General features: G+C 37.3%; 6 protein-coding genes across 6 annotated transcripts; 2 read left to right on the top strand and 4 right to left on the bottom strand.

Moving 5' to 3' along the window:
• Positions 1–318: 318 nt before the first annotated feature.
• MONOS_540 (uncharacterized protein) lies at positions 319–956 on the top strand (the record flags this gene model as incomplete). The annotated part of the gene is made up of 2 exons (XM_067875543.1): positions 319–454; positions 685–956. The coding sequence occupies 2 exons, from the start codon at positions 319–321 to the stop codon at positions 954–956; spliced, it is 408 nt and encodes a 135-aa protein (XP_067735566.1).
• Positions 957–4,847: 3,891 nt separating this feature from the next.
• Positions 4,848–5,198, bottom strand: MONOS_16916 (uncharacterized protein; the record flags this gene model as incomplete). The annotated part of the gene is made up of 1 exon (XM_067869788.1): positions 4,848–5,198. One exon carries the CDS (start codon positions 5,196–5,198, stop codon positions 4,848–4,850), a length of 351 nt encoding a protein of 116 aa, XP_067735565.1.
• A 12-nt stretch (positions 5,199–5,210) lies between these two features.
• On the bottom strand, positions 5,211–5,501 carry MONOS_541 (uncharacterized protein; the record flags this gene model as incomplete). The annotated part of the gene is made up of 1 exon (XM_067875554.1): positions 5,211–5,501. One exon carries the CDS (start codon positions 5,499–5,501, stop codon positions 5,211–5,213), a length of 291 nt encoding a protein of 96 aa, XP_067735564.1.
• Positions 5,502–5,534: 33 nt separating this feature from the next.
• MONOS_542 (uncharacterized protein) lies at positions 5,535–5,828 on the bottom strand (the record flags this gene model as incomplete). Its single annotated transcript, XM_067875565.1, has 1 exon — positions 5,535–5,828. One exon carries the CDS (start codon positions 5,826–5,828, stop codon positions 5,535–5,537), a length of 294 nt encoding a protein of 97 aa, XP_067735563.1.
• Positions 5,829–6,248: 420 nt separating this feature from the next.
• MONOS_16915 (uncharacterized protein) lies at positions 6,249–6,754 on the top strand (the record flags this gene model as incomplete). Its single annotated transcript, XM_067869787.1, has 2 exons — positions 6,249–6,694; positions 6,742–6,754. 2 exons carry the CDS (start codon positions 6,249–6,251, stop codon positions 6,752–6,754), a joined length of 459 nt encoding a protein of 152 aa, XP_067735562.1.
• Positions 6,755–10,569: 3,815 nt separating this feature from the next.
• MONOS_543 (putative Ubiquitin carboxyl-terminal hydrolase 4) lies at positions 10,570–16,956 on the bottom strand. Its single transcript, XM_067875576.1, has 2 exons — positions 16,472–16,956; positions 10,570–16,410 (listed from the first exon to the last, which is right to left on the bottom strand). Exons 1-2 carry the CDS (start codon positions 16,895–16,897, stop codon positions 10,879–10,881), a joined length of 5,958 nt encoding a protein of 1,985 aa, XP_067735561.1. The 5' UTR covers positions 16,898–16,956; the 3' UTR covers positions 10,570–10,878.
• Positions 16,957–17,041: the final 85 nt, after the last annotated feature.

Here is a 17,041-nt window from a genome sequence, read left to right as displayed (position 1 = left end):
TCTTATTTAAAATAAACATGCGAATTTTGATGTGACATCTCATATTTTTTCAAAATGCAAATGATTTTCCTTTCTTCAGTCAATAATCATTATTCCGCCTATCTCTTCTCCTATTCTTGCCATTTCTCTCCCGATGGGCATTTTGCATTTTTTCACCTTCAATCAGCGCAATCTCCAAAATTGCATTCTCCGTTCCTGTTAAATTCAACAAGATGAGGTTTTCAAACGAGCTGGTGCTGCTTCCAAAAGCATACACATCACTCTCTTCTCTATTTCGACAAGCGCTAAATGGAGAATTTTCTTAAGAAGCACAATTCAATGAAAATTGATTATAAATGCTTCCATATTCTCAGCACTCAGCTGATAGATGGCTGGAATCTGCTTTCGGATGTACGAGAAGCTACTTTTGCAGACGGTGTGGACGAAAGAGAGAAGAAGGAAAGTCCAGATCGGAGTGTGAGCGAAGTATTTGAGAAAGAGAGGCGGAAGAAGTGGAAGAGAGCGATGGATGCAAAGTCGGAGGCAGTGGTGTTTCCATAGAAAGAAATACAGAGAGAATGAAAAGTTTTTATTCCTTCTTTGAAGAAGCATATTAGAATTAAATGGACTTATTGTTGTTTGATAATTCAATTATGAAAACGAAATGAAAATGGAGTATTCGAAGAGCATTATTTTTGTTTGAAGAAGAAGAAGAAGAAGAAGAGATGGAGGAGGAGGAGGAGGAGGAAGAGGAAGAGGAAGAAGAGGAAGAGGAAGAGGAAGAGGAAGAGGAAGAAGAGGAAGAGGAAGAGGAAGAAGAGGAAGAGGAAGAGGAAGAAGAGGAAGAGGAAGAGGAAGAAGAAGAGGAAGAAAAAATAGAAGAGGATGATGATGACGATAACGATGATGAAGTTAAGAAATGGTTGTCTATTCCATCTTCGTGTGTGAAGAACCCTGGATTTATCAATGCTCCCTGACATGCATGGGGTAGCCTTGGTGACTGCTGCATTCACAATGGTGCTTGTGCTTGTGCTTGTTTTCGAGAAGAGAAAGGATAATATTGCGGCTGATGTTGCTTGCAGCGTGTTGAGCTTGCTATCCACATATTCTCCATGTTTCATATTGGATGATATGCAAACTCAGCATTCCTTTGAATATTTGCAATGATCGGCGAGTAACCCACAATCGTCCATTGCATCGGCTCTCTTCCACTATCGTAACATCCACACTGCATTCCTCTCCACATGCTCCTCGCATGCTCCTCCATATCCTCCGTTTGTTCATCGTTTTCCTTTTCATCTTTCTCCTCTTTCCCATTGTCGCAAACCACTCAAATTCATCAACTTCTTCTTTGAGCGTTGTCATTACCGCTTTGGCTGCGGTTGCTGTTTTTGATTTGTCATTTTGCACTCGCCATTTGTTTATCCTCTGCCATCTTCCACATAAAAGCTCTCCTTTAGCCTCTCCCTCTCTCTCTCCACCATACTATATCTCTTTCTCTGTTGATCCCTTCTCTCTCGATTCCGTTTGACAGATTCACAACATCTGCAACAATTTCCCTTCCCTGTCTTATCACAATAACTGAGTATGCAATAGATACACCTGGATGCCGCTGGCTGAACGTGCGCATTTACAGTACGTTCTTCCTCCCCTATATTGCCCCTCTTGTGACAGAATCTGCTCCAATTCGATTGCTTAGGAACTGTCCAGCTTTCGCAGAATAGCCTTCAGCTTCATCGGTGTCTCTTTTGTATCGGAGTTTTTCTTTGCTGAGATTCCTAGTGCGTTCTCTTCTTTTGCTATATTCTTCAGCTGCTGCAACATCACCGACAGATCAACAATCACACAAAACCTGTCCAACAGAGCATTGAACTGATCCATTTCTTCTGACCTCAAAAAATTCGTCCAATTATCCCATCGGACCTTTTTCTTTTGTTGCAGCTTATTCTCCCCCACCAGCTCTCTCGCTTTCCATTGATATTGTTGCTCCACATTTCTTCTCGAAGGATCTCGGCTCATCGGTTCGGAGAAATAATTTCAGAGCTTCGATGATGCTCAGGATACTCAGGCATATGTTGAAGATAGCTTTTCACTTTTATTCTCTTCTTTCCATTCTTCTCTTTTCTCCTTCTCCAATTTCTCAAACAATCACAGTATTGTTGATTTAAACTCTTCTTCCACATGTTCTCTCAAATATCCTTTGAAAAAAAGAAGAACAAAAGGCAATTATTCTGTTATACAACTTGCAGGAACTGGCTTGAAAGAAGAAAATGAAGAATTCAATCTGTCATTACTGAACGATGACGTGCTTGTAAATGGATAGTTATGAAGAATTCCAATTCCATAACTTGTGTTGATTGCAATATATCTTTTTAGGGAAACAAACGATTTCGCCATGCTTTTCAACAAAAAAAATCTTCCAAAAGCAGTTATTGTTCTATTTGGAATCCGGAATATATACATATATTGCATGAATCTATATTTGATGTAATAATCATTTCAATAAATCTCTTTCGAAATTTGACAGCATTTTTTGTATTATTCTTTTGAAAGTCAAACGATGAAATTTGATAAATTTAATATGTGTCATGCAAGAGATAATTTCTTTGAAATTTTTGAGAATAATAACACGAATCATTTTTATGTTATTGTGCCACTCAATCATCAATGTTAAAACCCAAAAAAAAAATGAAGAAGTGACTGACGAATAATTTTGTTCTTCGGGGTGACACAGAATTTTAGTTGTAATGTGTTAACAAGACTTTATAATTACAAATTTGTGAATTTTGAAGATGACGATATACTTTGGATCATGCTAAGTTGACAGAAAAATAACACATGATTGTGAGTGGATAAAATACAAAAGTGTTGCAGAAAAAAAATGAAATATATTTTCGCAACGTGAAAATATGAATCAAAGCAAATTAACAATTAACATATCCATATTTTTATCAAAAGAAGTTTTCAAACTAGTATTTACGTTGAATTGCCAAAGATGTTTAAGGAATGAGTAATTTTTGCATATTCTTTTTGATTTTTTTTGTTCGTGCAAACGTTGATAACAAAAAAGAAATGTCATTACTCACCAGCCAGCAATTGGATGAGCATGCTAAAATGCAAACGGCTTTTTAGTTAAATATCTGTCCTAATCAAAAAATAAAATATAATCATTTCAAAAAAATCATAATTGAAAAATGAAGATTATGATACTGGATTAGTTCAAAATTTTGAAAAAATATCTTAATATACATTATCAGTCAGTTTGGTAAATAGCCTTTTCAATACGAAAAAATCGTTCCAATGCGAAAGGAAGAAGAAATCAACATTTTCTTGAAATATTTCCAACTTAGGTTGTTATCAAAGTTGTCTTAAATGATAATTCCTCAAACAAACTCTAAAATATGTGAAAAATAATACATATAAATATGGGTGATTTTTTTTGAAATCATAAAAAAAGATCAAAAATCGAAAAAATAAATACTATTGTGGTAATTTTTGATCGAATAGTCAAATTGATTTTTTGCAAGTTTTTTGCACTTTATTTCTTTAATGTATATTTGTTGTATTCATTAATATGAAAAAAGCATACTTTTCGATTTTTTTGTGAAATTGAATATTTTGATCAAGTTTTCAAAAAAAGAAAAGAAAAATTTATTTTAAAAAGGTTAACAGAAATTTCAAAACTGGAAAAACAAAATATTGCAAAGAAAACATTAAAAAGAAGAACAAAAAAGAAAAAAGAAAACAAAATTATTGAAACCAATTTATTATTTTTTGTTATTTTTCTTTTTTTTCTTCGTCTTTGCACAGCTAACAAATCTCCATTCCTTTATTTGATTTGTCAACTTCATCAAACGTATACAGATATAGTGGATTATTTGATAAAGCAGAGTTCAACAGCTGGCTCCTCCTCATCGCTTTGAACAAAATCGTTGCAAATGGTGGAACTGATGTTGATTCCTGTGGCAGACCCCAACAGACTCCGTGTGCCAATATCGAGTATGCCCTCAACGGCTTCATTTCCCTCCTCCCAGACGCCTCTCTCACACTCCTCAGCTCAACTTTTACTCCTTCTCATACACTCACCTTCAGTGCGGCTGACACAAAAATCACTGGAAATGATGAACTTTTTCATTTCCAGTGATTTCTTTATTATTCCTTCCATTTATTAATTTTGAATATTTTCCATTTAATAATAAAACCATTGATCTTTCATCTTCTTTTCAATACGAGAACATATCTTCACTTTTCTTTCGAGAAGTCTAACATTTGCTCTGATGAAAATATTTCTGTCATTTCCTCTCCCATTTCATCTTCCGCGATTTATTGAATCCATACAGCATTGTGAAATCTGTTGAAAACCATCACTGCAACTGTTTGTTCAAAGAAATCTTTTCCACTCGCTCTTTCAATTTTTGGAGCATCCTTCAGCTTCCAAATGCAAATAGCAAAATCTATCTCTTCTTTTAATCACCCGCTTGGCGGTCTGCTTTTCTCGGATAAACATTGAATTTCTTCGATCTCCATAAACTTAAGATGATATTCAGTGATTGAATGAAGATTCATTTTGCGATTATGAATTGAAATGAAAGATGAGAAACGATGTCGAATTCATGGAGAGTTGAATAAAAGAGAAGGAAGAAGTTTCTGCATGAAGTGAAAGTGGAGAAAGTGAGCCAGGAGTAGCAGAAATAGAAGCAGATGGATGAACAGCTTGAGATAAGAGGGAAAGAGATGAAGAGATTCTGAAAGAAGGAGAAAATTGAAGTTGAATGTTCATAAAAATGAACGAATTGACAAGCGAAGAAGTGCAGTTAGAGAGAGGACTAAGAGCAATGTTTGTATTTACAGCAAGATCAGCAGCTGAATCAAAAGGCGCAACCGAATTGAGGGTAGGGTATTTCTGCATCAGATCCATCGCCATTGAATTCTGCGAAGCGAAGAAAGATGCCAACTTTGATACCAACAGCGAAGAAAACAGTTTTGATAACGCATCTCTTTTCACGGGCAAGCTGGTCTGACTGAATGTTCTTATCACATTCTCCTTCTGAAACAGCAGAGGTGATCCTTTCCCTGCTCCTTTCCTTCCCTTTCTGTGTGTCACTTCTGCTTCCTCTTCGCAGGTCGGCACAGCTTTGCTTAAGAACGATCTTCAGCGCACTCATCAGATCCAACCGCGTTCTTGTCTGCCTCTCGTAAACTACCGCATACACAGGCATTTTCCGCTTCTTCTACACAAATTGCCCGTTTTCCTCGCTTTTGATGCGAACATAACGGAAAGGCACATCCAGTTCATTGTCCAAATCTTCTAAGTCAGAATTAGCTAAATCATTCAGCATGAAGTCCAATTTCCGCTCTCTTGTCAAAAATGGCGTTTGGCTTTCTTTCGCCTCTTGTTGCGCCTCGCTTGCCATTTTGTTCTCCTTCTGGTTGGTCGGAGTGCCTGTCTCAAGGTGTGGCTGTAGTATTCCTTGGATGCTGCTGAACAGATTCTTGTCTTTTTCCTCTATCTTCTTCGTCATTTTTTCCATTTTTCTGAACTCCTGCTCTTCTTTTCACTTCTGCCTCCTCTCTTTCTCTTCTTTCTCCTTCATCTTCTGTATTTCTTGTAGTTTCATCAGCTTTTGATGGTTTTCTCTCTGATCATCTGATTCCAATGAAGAAAACGTGATTTTCGCCTCTTCATCGTCCACTTTCAATTTCTCATTCAGAAACTGATCTTGCATCTTCCTTGTCACTTCTTTGTTCAAATCCTTCATCCTCATCACACCCAACGTCACCCCTCCTTCTCCAACAACAGGTGACAGCGATATCGTTAGTGCACCTTTTACACCAATCTCTATCTTCATCTTTTGGCTGTGCACGATCAACACATCTCACTAACCCCTCTCCATCCGCAGTCCATTCGCTTTCCTCGAGTAAAGTGAATCGTTCCAAAGGAATCTCTTGCTGAAAAGAATTGCTTAGGTTGTGGAGAAGGAGAAGGTGGGGGAAAGGGAGTTGTTTTTGCTGCTTTTGCGATGAAAGAGGTCGGGATTTGACTCATTGGAATGTATTTGGTCTTTTCAGCCGTTTCTTATTGATTCTTTGGTGTTTGTATTCTTTTCTGCTTCCGTTTGATTATCTTTGCTTTTCAAACAACCGCATTGGTGTTGTTCATTGAATCCTCCAAAATCACTTTTTGATTTTCATCTTTTCCTTCATCTGCATTGCCTTCAACTTCTTCCTTTTCTCAAGATTCTTCGTATTCCGCTCTACAATCCGAAATTATGCAAATAGCGGTAGCGCCTCAAACACATCTGGTGGGAAAACAAAATATTGTCTTTTCCTTCTTCTTCCGAACTGTTGCTGCATCTTCCTCATCTGCTGCTCTTTGCCTGTCAGAAATCTGTTGCGAAAAAATTGACGCAACGAGGAAGAAGAAAATAGTGAAGAGGGCGATGACCTTGGGTCTGCTTCTACTTGTGTACAGCAGTCGAAATAGCGTCGGAGGACGAGAGGGTGCACTGCTCTTATTCGGCGAGCCATTGCAATCTCAGAACGATGTGGTGGTTTGGGGTGGAGAGAGAGGTCTGTTTCTGCTGGAGAAGATGAGGAAGATAAAGGAGAGGGAGAAGGAAATGGCTGATGAAGAGAAAGAAAAGATTCATTGGGTAATGAAGAAGGAGATGTGCCTGTGCCTGTACAAATTCCAGCAATTGAATGAGTCAAAAATGTTTGTGAAGAATTTTTATTATTTTTTCTTTTGCCTTTGTCTTCCAGGGACATAAAATGAATTTTGAAGAGTTGCTTCTTGTGGCGGAAGGTTCAAAGAAAGAAGCAGACGCGGCGCATGTTTTCTTTTGAAATCCAAAATGATTTCGTCCATTTCTGATTTTTCCGCTATTTCTTGTGATGAATTCACTTCTAACTGTTCGAAAGAAGAGGCAGATGAAGATGACAAGTTTTCTATTTTTTCTTTCTCGAAGAATTTGACTATTGCTGTTTTTAATGATGATGTTGAAGAAGAAGAAGAAGAATTTGAAGAAGAAGAAGAAGAATTTGAAGAAGAAGAAGAAGAATTTGAAAAAGAAGAAGAAGATGAGATGACGATGAAAATGAATATTTTTGGTGATTGATAAATCCATGAATAACGCAAAAAAATTCAAAGGAAGAAGTAGGGAGGTTCCATGTGATGTTTTTTACCGAATGAAACATCTCATTTAACAAGTTAACGACGCAACGAGACAAAAACCCAAATTGCATATATTTAGGCTGATGAAATGTTATTAATCAAAAAAGCTTGATTCCTTCAAAGTCATTTGTCTTCTTTTTGCGATTTCCTTTCCATTCCCCTCAAAAATGAAAGCGTTTATCTCTCTTAATTTCTTTTCCTTTCCAGTTTCATCTTTCATCCAGCTCACAAACTTCTTAAAAAAATATCAATCCACTCATTTTCTTCATCATTCCCATTCTCTTCCAAAAAATCTTCTCCTCTCAAAAAAATACTCCTTTTCCAATCAAACACTTCAGAATATTCTTCTTCTTGCACACTTTTGCCCTCTTTTCTTTCTTTTCAAAATCCATTTCTCCAATCAACAATAATCACCTTCTTCATCATCCTCAACCACTTCTCTATATATTTTCTACATTTTCCTCTACAAATTTCCACCTGCTCTTTTCCACCTTTTTGTCTCAGAATTTCTTCTATTCAAAAATCTCTCTCGAAATATTAACATTCTTTCAAAAACACTCAACTTCCGTCCTCTTCCACAAAATTTAAACTTCCATCAATTGTATGCGCCATATATCTCCTGTGCCTAGTGTTGGTGAGATAAACATCAAATACTTCTTTGTGTGGTTGAGAATATTATTAAAGGAGATGATCATGCCAAAAACTGAAAAAAACACCTCTGGGCATCCACCACAATGTGTACGGACTGAAAAGACCCTTCAGTGAAATGCACGATGTATTTTGTGGAGATGCATTTCTTGTTGTGTTCAACAATTCTGAGACAGAAATGAAGAGATTGATTTATTTTGAATGATGATGGCTATGGAAATGAGGCTGTTTGGCAAAAAACAGGTGAAGAGATGTTTGATATTTATTTATTTTTCACATTATGAATATTTGCTTGTTGACTGTTTTTGTTTTGTTTTCAGGGGAGGAGGTGGAAATGAATGAAAATGAATGAAAGGGGATATCTCGTAATGCAGGATAACGATGGAGTTGGGAGAGCGAATTCATATGGAAAGCGTGCATGATGTATAAATTGGGAAGGGAATTTGAGATGTTTATTTCTAAAGAAGTAGTTGGATTTATTAAACAAACAAAAACCTCTTCTTTTCGAGAAAAGAAGAAACATTAAAAGGAGAAAAGGCTATTAGAAAGGACGATATGCTAGTAAGCCACCAGATCTGTGGAAATTCATCGATTCAATTTACAATTTTCTATTTCAACAAATCAATTTTTTTTCATTTTCAATAACAATATGTATCATATATTTGAATATGAAATTGATGTTTATCATTATTTTAATTATTGTTATCATGTTTTTGAAATCAGTTAACTTATGTTTTATTAGGTTTATCGAATTTTCGATATTTATTTAATAAATCATTTTTATTTTTCGATATTTGAAATAAAAACAATTGGAAACAAATTAATATCAACAAATAATTAATAATAACAATATGTTAATGTATATTTTCGCACAATTTGATAAAAATTATTTTCCTTCAAACACATCCCTTAATGAAATATATTTTTGATCAAACTTCGGAATTTTTTTATGACATCAAAAACAATCACCCACATGATGGAGAGATCTGGATGGAAATGGGATATCTAATTCTTGGAAAAAGGAGTTTTTGGATGATGAGTGTGAAATGGACAAGAAACAAAAATTATGTATTTTTCGAAAGAGGAAGATAACAAAACAGTTGAAAGAGAAGCGAGCGTAGCTGATTTGATTTTTTTAATTGTTAATTGTCGTGAATTGATGACTTCGATTAATATTTTTCGATTTCGACTCATCTCATTCTATTCGTTTTCAATAATGCAATTAAACTGTTTTTTCACTTTTTTTTTCAAAATCTGTGAAAAAAACTATTAAAATCAAATTAAAATCAACAAATAATTAATAATAATGATCAATTAAAGTTTTATTTCAAGAATTTTCAAATAAAAATTCTCTTATTAACCCCACCCTTAATGAAATTTTTCATGATCAAACGTCGGAATTTTTTTATGATATCAAAAAAAAAATCACCCATATGTGAATCATGAAAAATTCGGTAAGTGGGCAGATAAAGACCGGTTAAAAAATTCGATTCATATGTTTTTATTAATTTTCACTATCACCAATGAATGCAATTATGATATTTCTGAAGTGGTTTTCGAATTACAGTGATTCAAAGCTGAGAAAACCTATCTTTAAAAACCAAAAGGAGTACAGTCAAAACCGGATATAATCACATCGAATACAATCACATTCGTTTATAGTCAAATTTTTCGATGCACCGACATTTTTGGCCTAATTTTCATTCATTTTCCATCGAATATAATCACAGGGATGAAAATATATAATCACATTTTGTTTCATTATGGGTGGATTTTTCAAAGAAAAATTGATTTTTGATCATAAATTTCAAAATTTCGCTTTTTCAAAAATGTGCTCAAATAAGTCTGAATAACATAATAAAACATTAAAAATTGTTATTTCTATTGAAAAATGTGTATTTGTCAAGTTTTTTCAGAAATAAAAAAATTGACCCAAAATTAATTATTTCTAAAATAAAATTTCATTTTTTTCTGTGTTAAGTCACATTGCTTATAATCACAATCGGATATAGTCACAAAAAGTCCTGCAAAAACCGATGTGATTATATCCGGTTTTGACTGTATTAACTTAAAAAAAAAATCCCAACTTCAAATTAAAAATATCCAAATCAGTTGATGAAATTAAAAGTTCACGTTAGCATAATCCTAATAAACGCATCGACAAGGGGATAATCTTTATTTCCAATAAAAACCTAATTAAAATAATCTCTCGTATATATCTCAGGGGTTTGATCATTATTTTTTCATAACTGCTGCTTTATAAATACTAAAAATTTTCTGTTTTTTATGGAATATTTCTCCTATTTGAGAATTTAAACATCCATAAATGGGGTTTTCAAGGTCAATAGTTCTTTTTTAACACAATTATAATACCGGTCGCTATGTACCCTCTAACCAAAAATTCATTGAAAATCTTCAAAAAATATTTTTTCTTCGTATTTCACGAAAAAAATGTTTGATCACACGTTTTCAATTATTTGTTAATTGTGAATAACTTTTGAAAAACATCGAAAGCATGTGCAATATTTCCATTATAATGTCTCTTAATTTTTTATTCCAATCTTTAATGGTTGATTCGAGAAAGCAGACGTTTATTTGAATAAACTGCCTCTCATTCAATTGAAAGGGGGTTTATCCGAATAAAGTCAGATCATTCGAATAAAAATAGTTTATTCACATTTCATCCAATAATGATACGATAGAAAAAATGTTCTGAACAAATCGTTGAATTTTTCAGAAATGCAAGAATTTTGTCCCATATAAGCATTTATAGTTATTCATTCATTATTTTAAATTAAATTGTACGATTATAAGCTGATTATTATTTTCTAAATATAAACTGATATTCAAATTTCCTAAATAATAAATTTAATAACATAAATTGAAAAACAACTTCAACAAAAAATGATTTGCTATTTTTAATTTGAAAATGAACGATCAACCACAACGTATTAATATCAAATTCGCAAGACCGAAAACGAAATATTCCCAATCTCATAAAAGAGAGTCAACACAAAGCATTACAAGGCATCTTTGCAAGAAAAAAGCAGATTGCATCAAATGTCACTTTTAACATTTCACGACTGCACATAATCGAGCGACTGCTGAATTGCCAATTCCATCAGCTGCTCATCGCTCAAATTTTCGATGTTGATTCCGTCTGACAATGCATTTGGATAATCATTTGGCAAGCCTTGAGATTCTGCCGAGACAGAACCAGAAGAACCGCCATTCGATTTTTCAGCAGCAGCCTCATAAGATTTTTTCATTCTTTCTTCTCTCTCTTTCTTCTCCTGCTCCTCTTTGTCTCTCAGAGACGCCTCCATCGCCTGTCTCAGTGCTTCGTCCTCGTCCATCGCTCCATTTTCCCAAAAGTTGCTGTCAAACTTCGCGCCCATCTTCGAAAGCCCATCTGCCAAATTGAATGCCGGTTGCAAGTCTTTAGAAGCAGACGTCGGAGTATCTGTCGGGTTTGTGTAGCCTTGAGGGATGTGATAATATGTCTCTGTGTCTTCTTCCTGTGAATACACCTGCTTTGGCTTCAAGGATTCCGGAAGAGGCTTTTTGCTCCAAACAATTCGTCCTTTGTGAAAATAGGAGTTGGATGGAGGTAAACCTGTGCTGGCAACTGCGATGGGCTCTGCTGCTTCATCTGCTATACGCTCAGCACTGTCTTTATCATCTTTATCATTGTCAACATTGTTATCCTTACCCGCATTATCATCATTATCATCATCGAAATCATCATCATCATCATCATCAAAATTGTCTTTTTCATCGTCCATACATTCGTCAATGAATGTCAACGATGGATTTTGTGGTGAAGACTTGGCAAGTTCAGCTCCCATTTGGAATATGTTTGGCTCAGTTTCTTCTTCCATGGGTCTGCCATAGCTGGAAGGAAGGGCAGAAGAATGCATCACAGAAGAATTCAGAAAAGAAGAAGAAGAAGAAGAATTGGAAGAGTTGACATCTCCGCCAAACGTATCGCCTGCCAAAAAGGAGCTGTAAAAGTTGGATTTCCCGACAATCGAAGACGATTCTGCATTCTTCTTCTTCTCTTTCTCTTGCTCTTCTTTGAGAATATCTTCCACATCTTCCACTTCGAACAGAGAAATACCTGGAGGAAGGCGAAGAGGAGGCACCGGAGGAAGAGAAGCAAATGCGCTATCAACAGAGGAACAAGAATGAGTGGCAGAAGACGAAGGAGAAGTTGAAGCAGAAGAAGCAGAAGTCGAATCAGAAGATGGAGTAAGAGCAGAATCATTCTGTTTCTGACTTTCAGATGAAGATGAATCAGATGGCAAAGAAGAAGACGACGACGATGATGAAATAGAAGATGAAGAAGAAGACAAAAGATTTTTTGTAAATTCAGCCATCATCGAATAACAAGCAACAGTGTCTTTGCCAACTGCTTCCAAATCTTTTAATTCATTTGAATGAGCTCCTTCAATTGAAGAAGAAGAAGAAGAAGAAGAAGAAGAAGAAGAAGAAGATGATGATGATGATGATGATGATAAAATTGATGATGAAGAATTTGTTGATGCAGAAGATGAATCTTCAGATGCTAACTCTTTTGAAGAAGGCGATGTCATTTTGCCGTCTTCACTCAACTTTGAGCTGTCAAATTTGTGAGCAGGTTCAGTTTCTTCTTCAAGTGTTGCATATCCATCAACTTTCCCTTCCTTTTTGCCTTCTTTCCTCTTTTTCTCTTCTGCTTCTTTTTCCCCTTCAATTTTCTCTTTCGCTGCTTTCGCTGCTTTCCCTTCTTCCCACTTCTTCTTTTCCTCTTCTTCGCTCACTCTCAGCAACTTCTCTCTCTCTTCACACATCTTCAGTGCAAACAGCGAGTCCTCCTTCGACCAAGGCAATCCTCTTCGCTTGTAGAACAGCAAATATGCATCTCTTGACACTACATCTGGCTCAATAACCTCTTCATACTCAGCTTCCCCAGACGTTTGAGAAGGTTTCTGCGAATCTTTGATTGTTTTGCTGTTTGATTCTTCATCTTTTTCTTTTTCTTTTTCTCTGCTTTCCTCAACAGATATGCTCTCATCTTCAGCAATCATTGAATCTTTCTTGTCTTTTGCTTTTTCCTCCTCCTCCTTCTTCTCATCCCTCTTCTTCCTTCTTCTCCTCCTCACCAGCCCAACTTCTCTGATCGTGTCGTCATTTGCCAGCGACCACTTGCCAGTGAATGGAGACAGTGTCATTGCTGTGTAGTGTCCTCCAGACGTCGATCCGATGTGAAGACACACGCCATACAAGTCATAAATAGGTGGAAAATCATCATCTTCTTCGTCCACACTTGTATCATAAGACGAAGAACAGGAACCTGTTTTGGATGAATCACAAGTTGTACTGCTATTTCCATCCAATTCATTCTGATTATTATGTTCTTCTGCACTTTCTCTCTTTGCCATGCGAATGTAGTCGTAGTTCTCCTCCACCATCTTCTTCATCTCCACCCTCACGCCTCGCCCGCATCTCTCATATTCTGTCAGATCCAGCCCCTGCACCGGATAATCCACAAACACATCCACCTTCTTCTGCATCGCACTGAACTGCGCACCAATCGCCGAGTTCGATGAGAACCGCTTCAGCTGAATGACAAGCAGAGGAGGCAGGCGAAACACCTCCATTTGCTTCATCGCCTCCTGGTCTTCTTTGCACACCGTGCAGAACCAGCTGTTCTCCGCTGTCAGCTTCTCGGGGTGGGTAAACAGCGAAAAGCAGTCGTAGATCGAAATGGCGTCGGGAGGCAGAGAGACAAGAGGTGGGAGAGCTGATTCTGAAGAAGAAGAAGAAGAAGATGATGATGATGATGATGAGGAGGAGGAGGAAGATGAAGAAGCAGAAGAAGAGAATTGAGAGCTTTCAACCCCAGGCTCTGGATTAGGCGTGTTCTTTTCTTTGATCTGCTTCATCTCCTGTTTTGTGGCTGACCAGTGGAAGAGAACGTCCATCGACTTCAGCTTCGACAGGCACTGAGGAGCTGTCCATATCACAGTGATATCATTTTCACTCATCAGTTCATCGACAACACTTTCAGGCGAATCTTCAAAAAGCGTATTAAAATCTTCATCTTCTTCATCTTCTACTACTTCTAATTTATTTTCACTATTTTCTTTGCGTTGTCTTTTCTTTTCAAGCGGGAAGGGGACTTCGATGAGCTTCTGGCAAATGTCAGGCTGCCCATACACCACACGATACGGAACAAGCGCACGCGGAGGAAGCGGAAGAGAAGCCAGCCACAAATCGTCTTCATAACATTTCATCTTCTCTTCTTTCTTCTCAAAAGAGGCTGCTGAATAAGCTAAATCAGAAGCTGACGATTCGCTTTCATTGGCATTCTCCGCAATGTGAGACTCTTCATTTTCATTCATTTCAGTATCAGCTTCACTCAATTTGGCGTTTTCTGCTTTGCTCATTTGCTTAAGAAGAGTTTCACTGCCATCAAAACCAGATTCAAATGTTTCGTATTCCTCTTCTTTGACACATTCATCTTTAATTATTTTGTCTTCATTCATTTCCGATTCATCTTCTGCACGTTTCTCTTGTCTGCCCTCTTTTTTGCTCTCCTTCCATCTTTTGATCGAGTTCGTGTGGTGGAACGGCAGGTCATATGCAGCCCACCACGGCCTCTGCAGCGCGGGAACAAAGAAAAGCGGATTCACTGCAAAAAGCGGATCAAACTTCGGTGCGTAGCAATCGCCTTCTCCAAGAAGTGGCTCATAATACGGCCCTTCTGACTGCTTAACTCTATTCGCGCTCTGATTTTCACCCGGTTTCTCATCATTTCCATTGCACTCTTTCTCCTCTTTCTCCTCTTTCTCCACCTTCTCGGCGGTGTCCTCTCCTCTTTCCCTCCTTCTCACAGCCAACCTCCCCTTCCTCCACTGTCTGTATTCCTCCGCATCGAGCACTGTCTTCATCCTGTTCCAGATCTGCTCATGCACATCCTTCCAGCTGTCTGTGCTGTTCACCTTCAGAATAAACGGATACATATTCGCATGCTCATCATACGGAACAACAATGTTGCCGTTCTTCGTCAGCGTCGACGACTTCACTTTCAGATAATGGTGTTTCGTGTCTAATGTTCTCTTCACAATTGCTGTTGAAGCGCTTGCAGAGGACGATGGAGCAGCTGTACCTGCAGCATAAATGTTGATATCTTCCTCCTCTTTCTTCTGTGCCACTTTCGCTTTTTCGACAGGTGTTGTGTTGTTTGCCTGGTTCACAATCATTCTTTCTGCAGTCTGAGAACCTCCTTTCAGAACCCCTGCCTCGAACAGCCTGTTGATCACATCCATCGACACCTTCTCATGAAACGTGTCTTCTGCTCCGCTTCCGTCGAATCCCGTGTTGGTCACCCCGCTCTGCCACCACGTCTCGCTTTCCTTGTCGTGTGCCAGCACTTGCTGCGAAAGAGAAGACGATGAATAAGAAGACGATGAATAAGACGAGCCGTAGAGCGAGTTGAGGCTGAAGTTCATCTCTTGAATGCAGTCTGAGGAGACGATGTCGCTGGTTTCGTAGACGACGAAGAAATTTGTCGATTTTGAGGGAAGTTCTTCCCACGGAATGTGCACTTTGCAGATGGCAGAGTTGCTGATGGAGCAGCAGAGGAGATTGTGTGGGGACATCGGAGTGAATGGAAGGAGAGATGATGATGATGATGATGATGATGACGACGACGACGAAGAGGTGTTTAATGAAGGAAATGTGGAAGAAGAAGAAGAAGAAGAAGAAGAAGAAGAAGAAGAAGAAGAAGAAGAAGAAGAAGAAGAAGAAGAAGAAGAAGAAGAAGAAGATGATGATGATGATGATGATGATGATGGCGGAATGTCGTTTTTTTTGACTTCATCCGTTTGAGGTGTTGCAGATACGCAATAAGCGACTGCTTTGAGCAAATCAAAAACAGACGAAAGAGGCGGAAAAGCAAAGTCAAACACAACTGGCCGAATAAGCGCCACTTGCGGAAGAGAGTTGTACTCTGCGCTGGAAAATTCCAAAGGCAGCTTTTTGTGCAAATTTTTTGCATCCATTTTTTTCTTGTTGCTTCTCTCGTTTTCTCTGAGGGAATTGCGACAATAATACATTGAAGGGGCACCCAGTAGAGCACCAGGTATTCGCGTATTTTCGAGTGTGAACGGCTGAATGGAAAGCGCTTTTTTCGTACAGAGTTTTTCATTTTTTGCGTCCTTTTCATCAGCCTCAACGATATTTTCTGACTTCTTGAATGATATCATTCTTCTTCTTTGTTGAGGTAACGGAACGAATACTGCAACACAGTGAACTCTTCCTCCTCCTTCATTCATGTCATTCCAACCTATTTCATCATCTGTATCCATGTTGTACTCCGCTCGAACCCCAGAAAATGGCAATGGAAGAGAAAGAATCGATATTGGATCAAATGTTATCGAACGTCTCTGACATTTAGGACAGTCAACAGCTGATTTCAATTGACCCACAAATAGGTCAACTACAATAGATTTATTTCTCTTTTTATATCTTTCCCATTCGACTAATGCCGCGCTTAAATCATTTGGATCAATTTCATTATATGGAACAATCGGCTTTTCTATAACTCTGTTCAGATCTTCGTGCTAAAAAATATAATTCAAAAGTTTGCATTACTGAATAAAAATACATGGTGTAGATGCATACAAGCTGATCAAGAAGCCATGTTAAAAATTCTTGAGCATCTTGTTGGTCATAACTGGCAAATTGTGTATTAAAACTTCCTATAACAGTCCGAAATTCCTTTGGAGAAAGTACCTTTTCATTCCCTCTACGGAGGGATCTTAAAAATTTGGAAAAAGAAGCAGCTATCTTCCCTCCATGACCAAGAACATTTCTTTTATTTACTTCCTTCAAATAATTGAAAGAAATGAAATAATTTGTGAAAAGCGCAGATGAAGATAGGCACTGGAGGGATGAATTCATATAGCATGTGTTGCCTAAATTTTTCAGTCCAACAGTCTTTGAGCCGCTGGACGATAAAGAATTACAAAAGTCACAACCAAGCTTGGTAACGGAGGAAATTTTATTATCAAAATTATTTATAGCAACCCCGGTTTTTGTTTTGGTCATAACTTCTCTTTATTATCTTTAAATGGGAAAAAACTGAAATGGATCTTATGCCTGTTATTATATAAAAAGATCAACTTCAAACGCTTTCAGATTTGGAAAACAGTGTTAATTTTTTCTCAACCCAATGTTATAAAAACTTCGATG

The sequence above is a fragment of the Monocercomonoides exilis genome (assembly GCF_001643675.1).
Source record: "Monocercomonoides exilis strain PA203 chromosome Unknown scaffold2-2631571, whole genome shotgun sequence".
Classification (NCBI taxonomy): domain Eukaryota; phylum Preaxostyla; order Oxymonadida; family Polymastigidae; genus Monocercomonoides; species Monocercomonoides exilis.
The sequence above is the reverse complement of the archived record's forward strand: the minus strand, read 5'-3'. Positions and strand labels throughout refer to the sequence as shown.

What these genes read in the sequence shown, in the direction of transcription:
- MONOS_543 (XM_067875576.1), bottom strand. Translation starts at nt 16,897, where the DNA reads ATGACCAAAACAAAAACCGGGGTTGCTATAAATAATTTTGATAATAAA. An exon ending in CATGGCTTCTTGATCAGCTT is followed by an intron (nt 16,411 to 16,471) that starts GTATGCATCTAC and finishes TATATTTTTTAG; the next exon opens with CACGAAGATCTGAACAGAGT.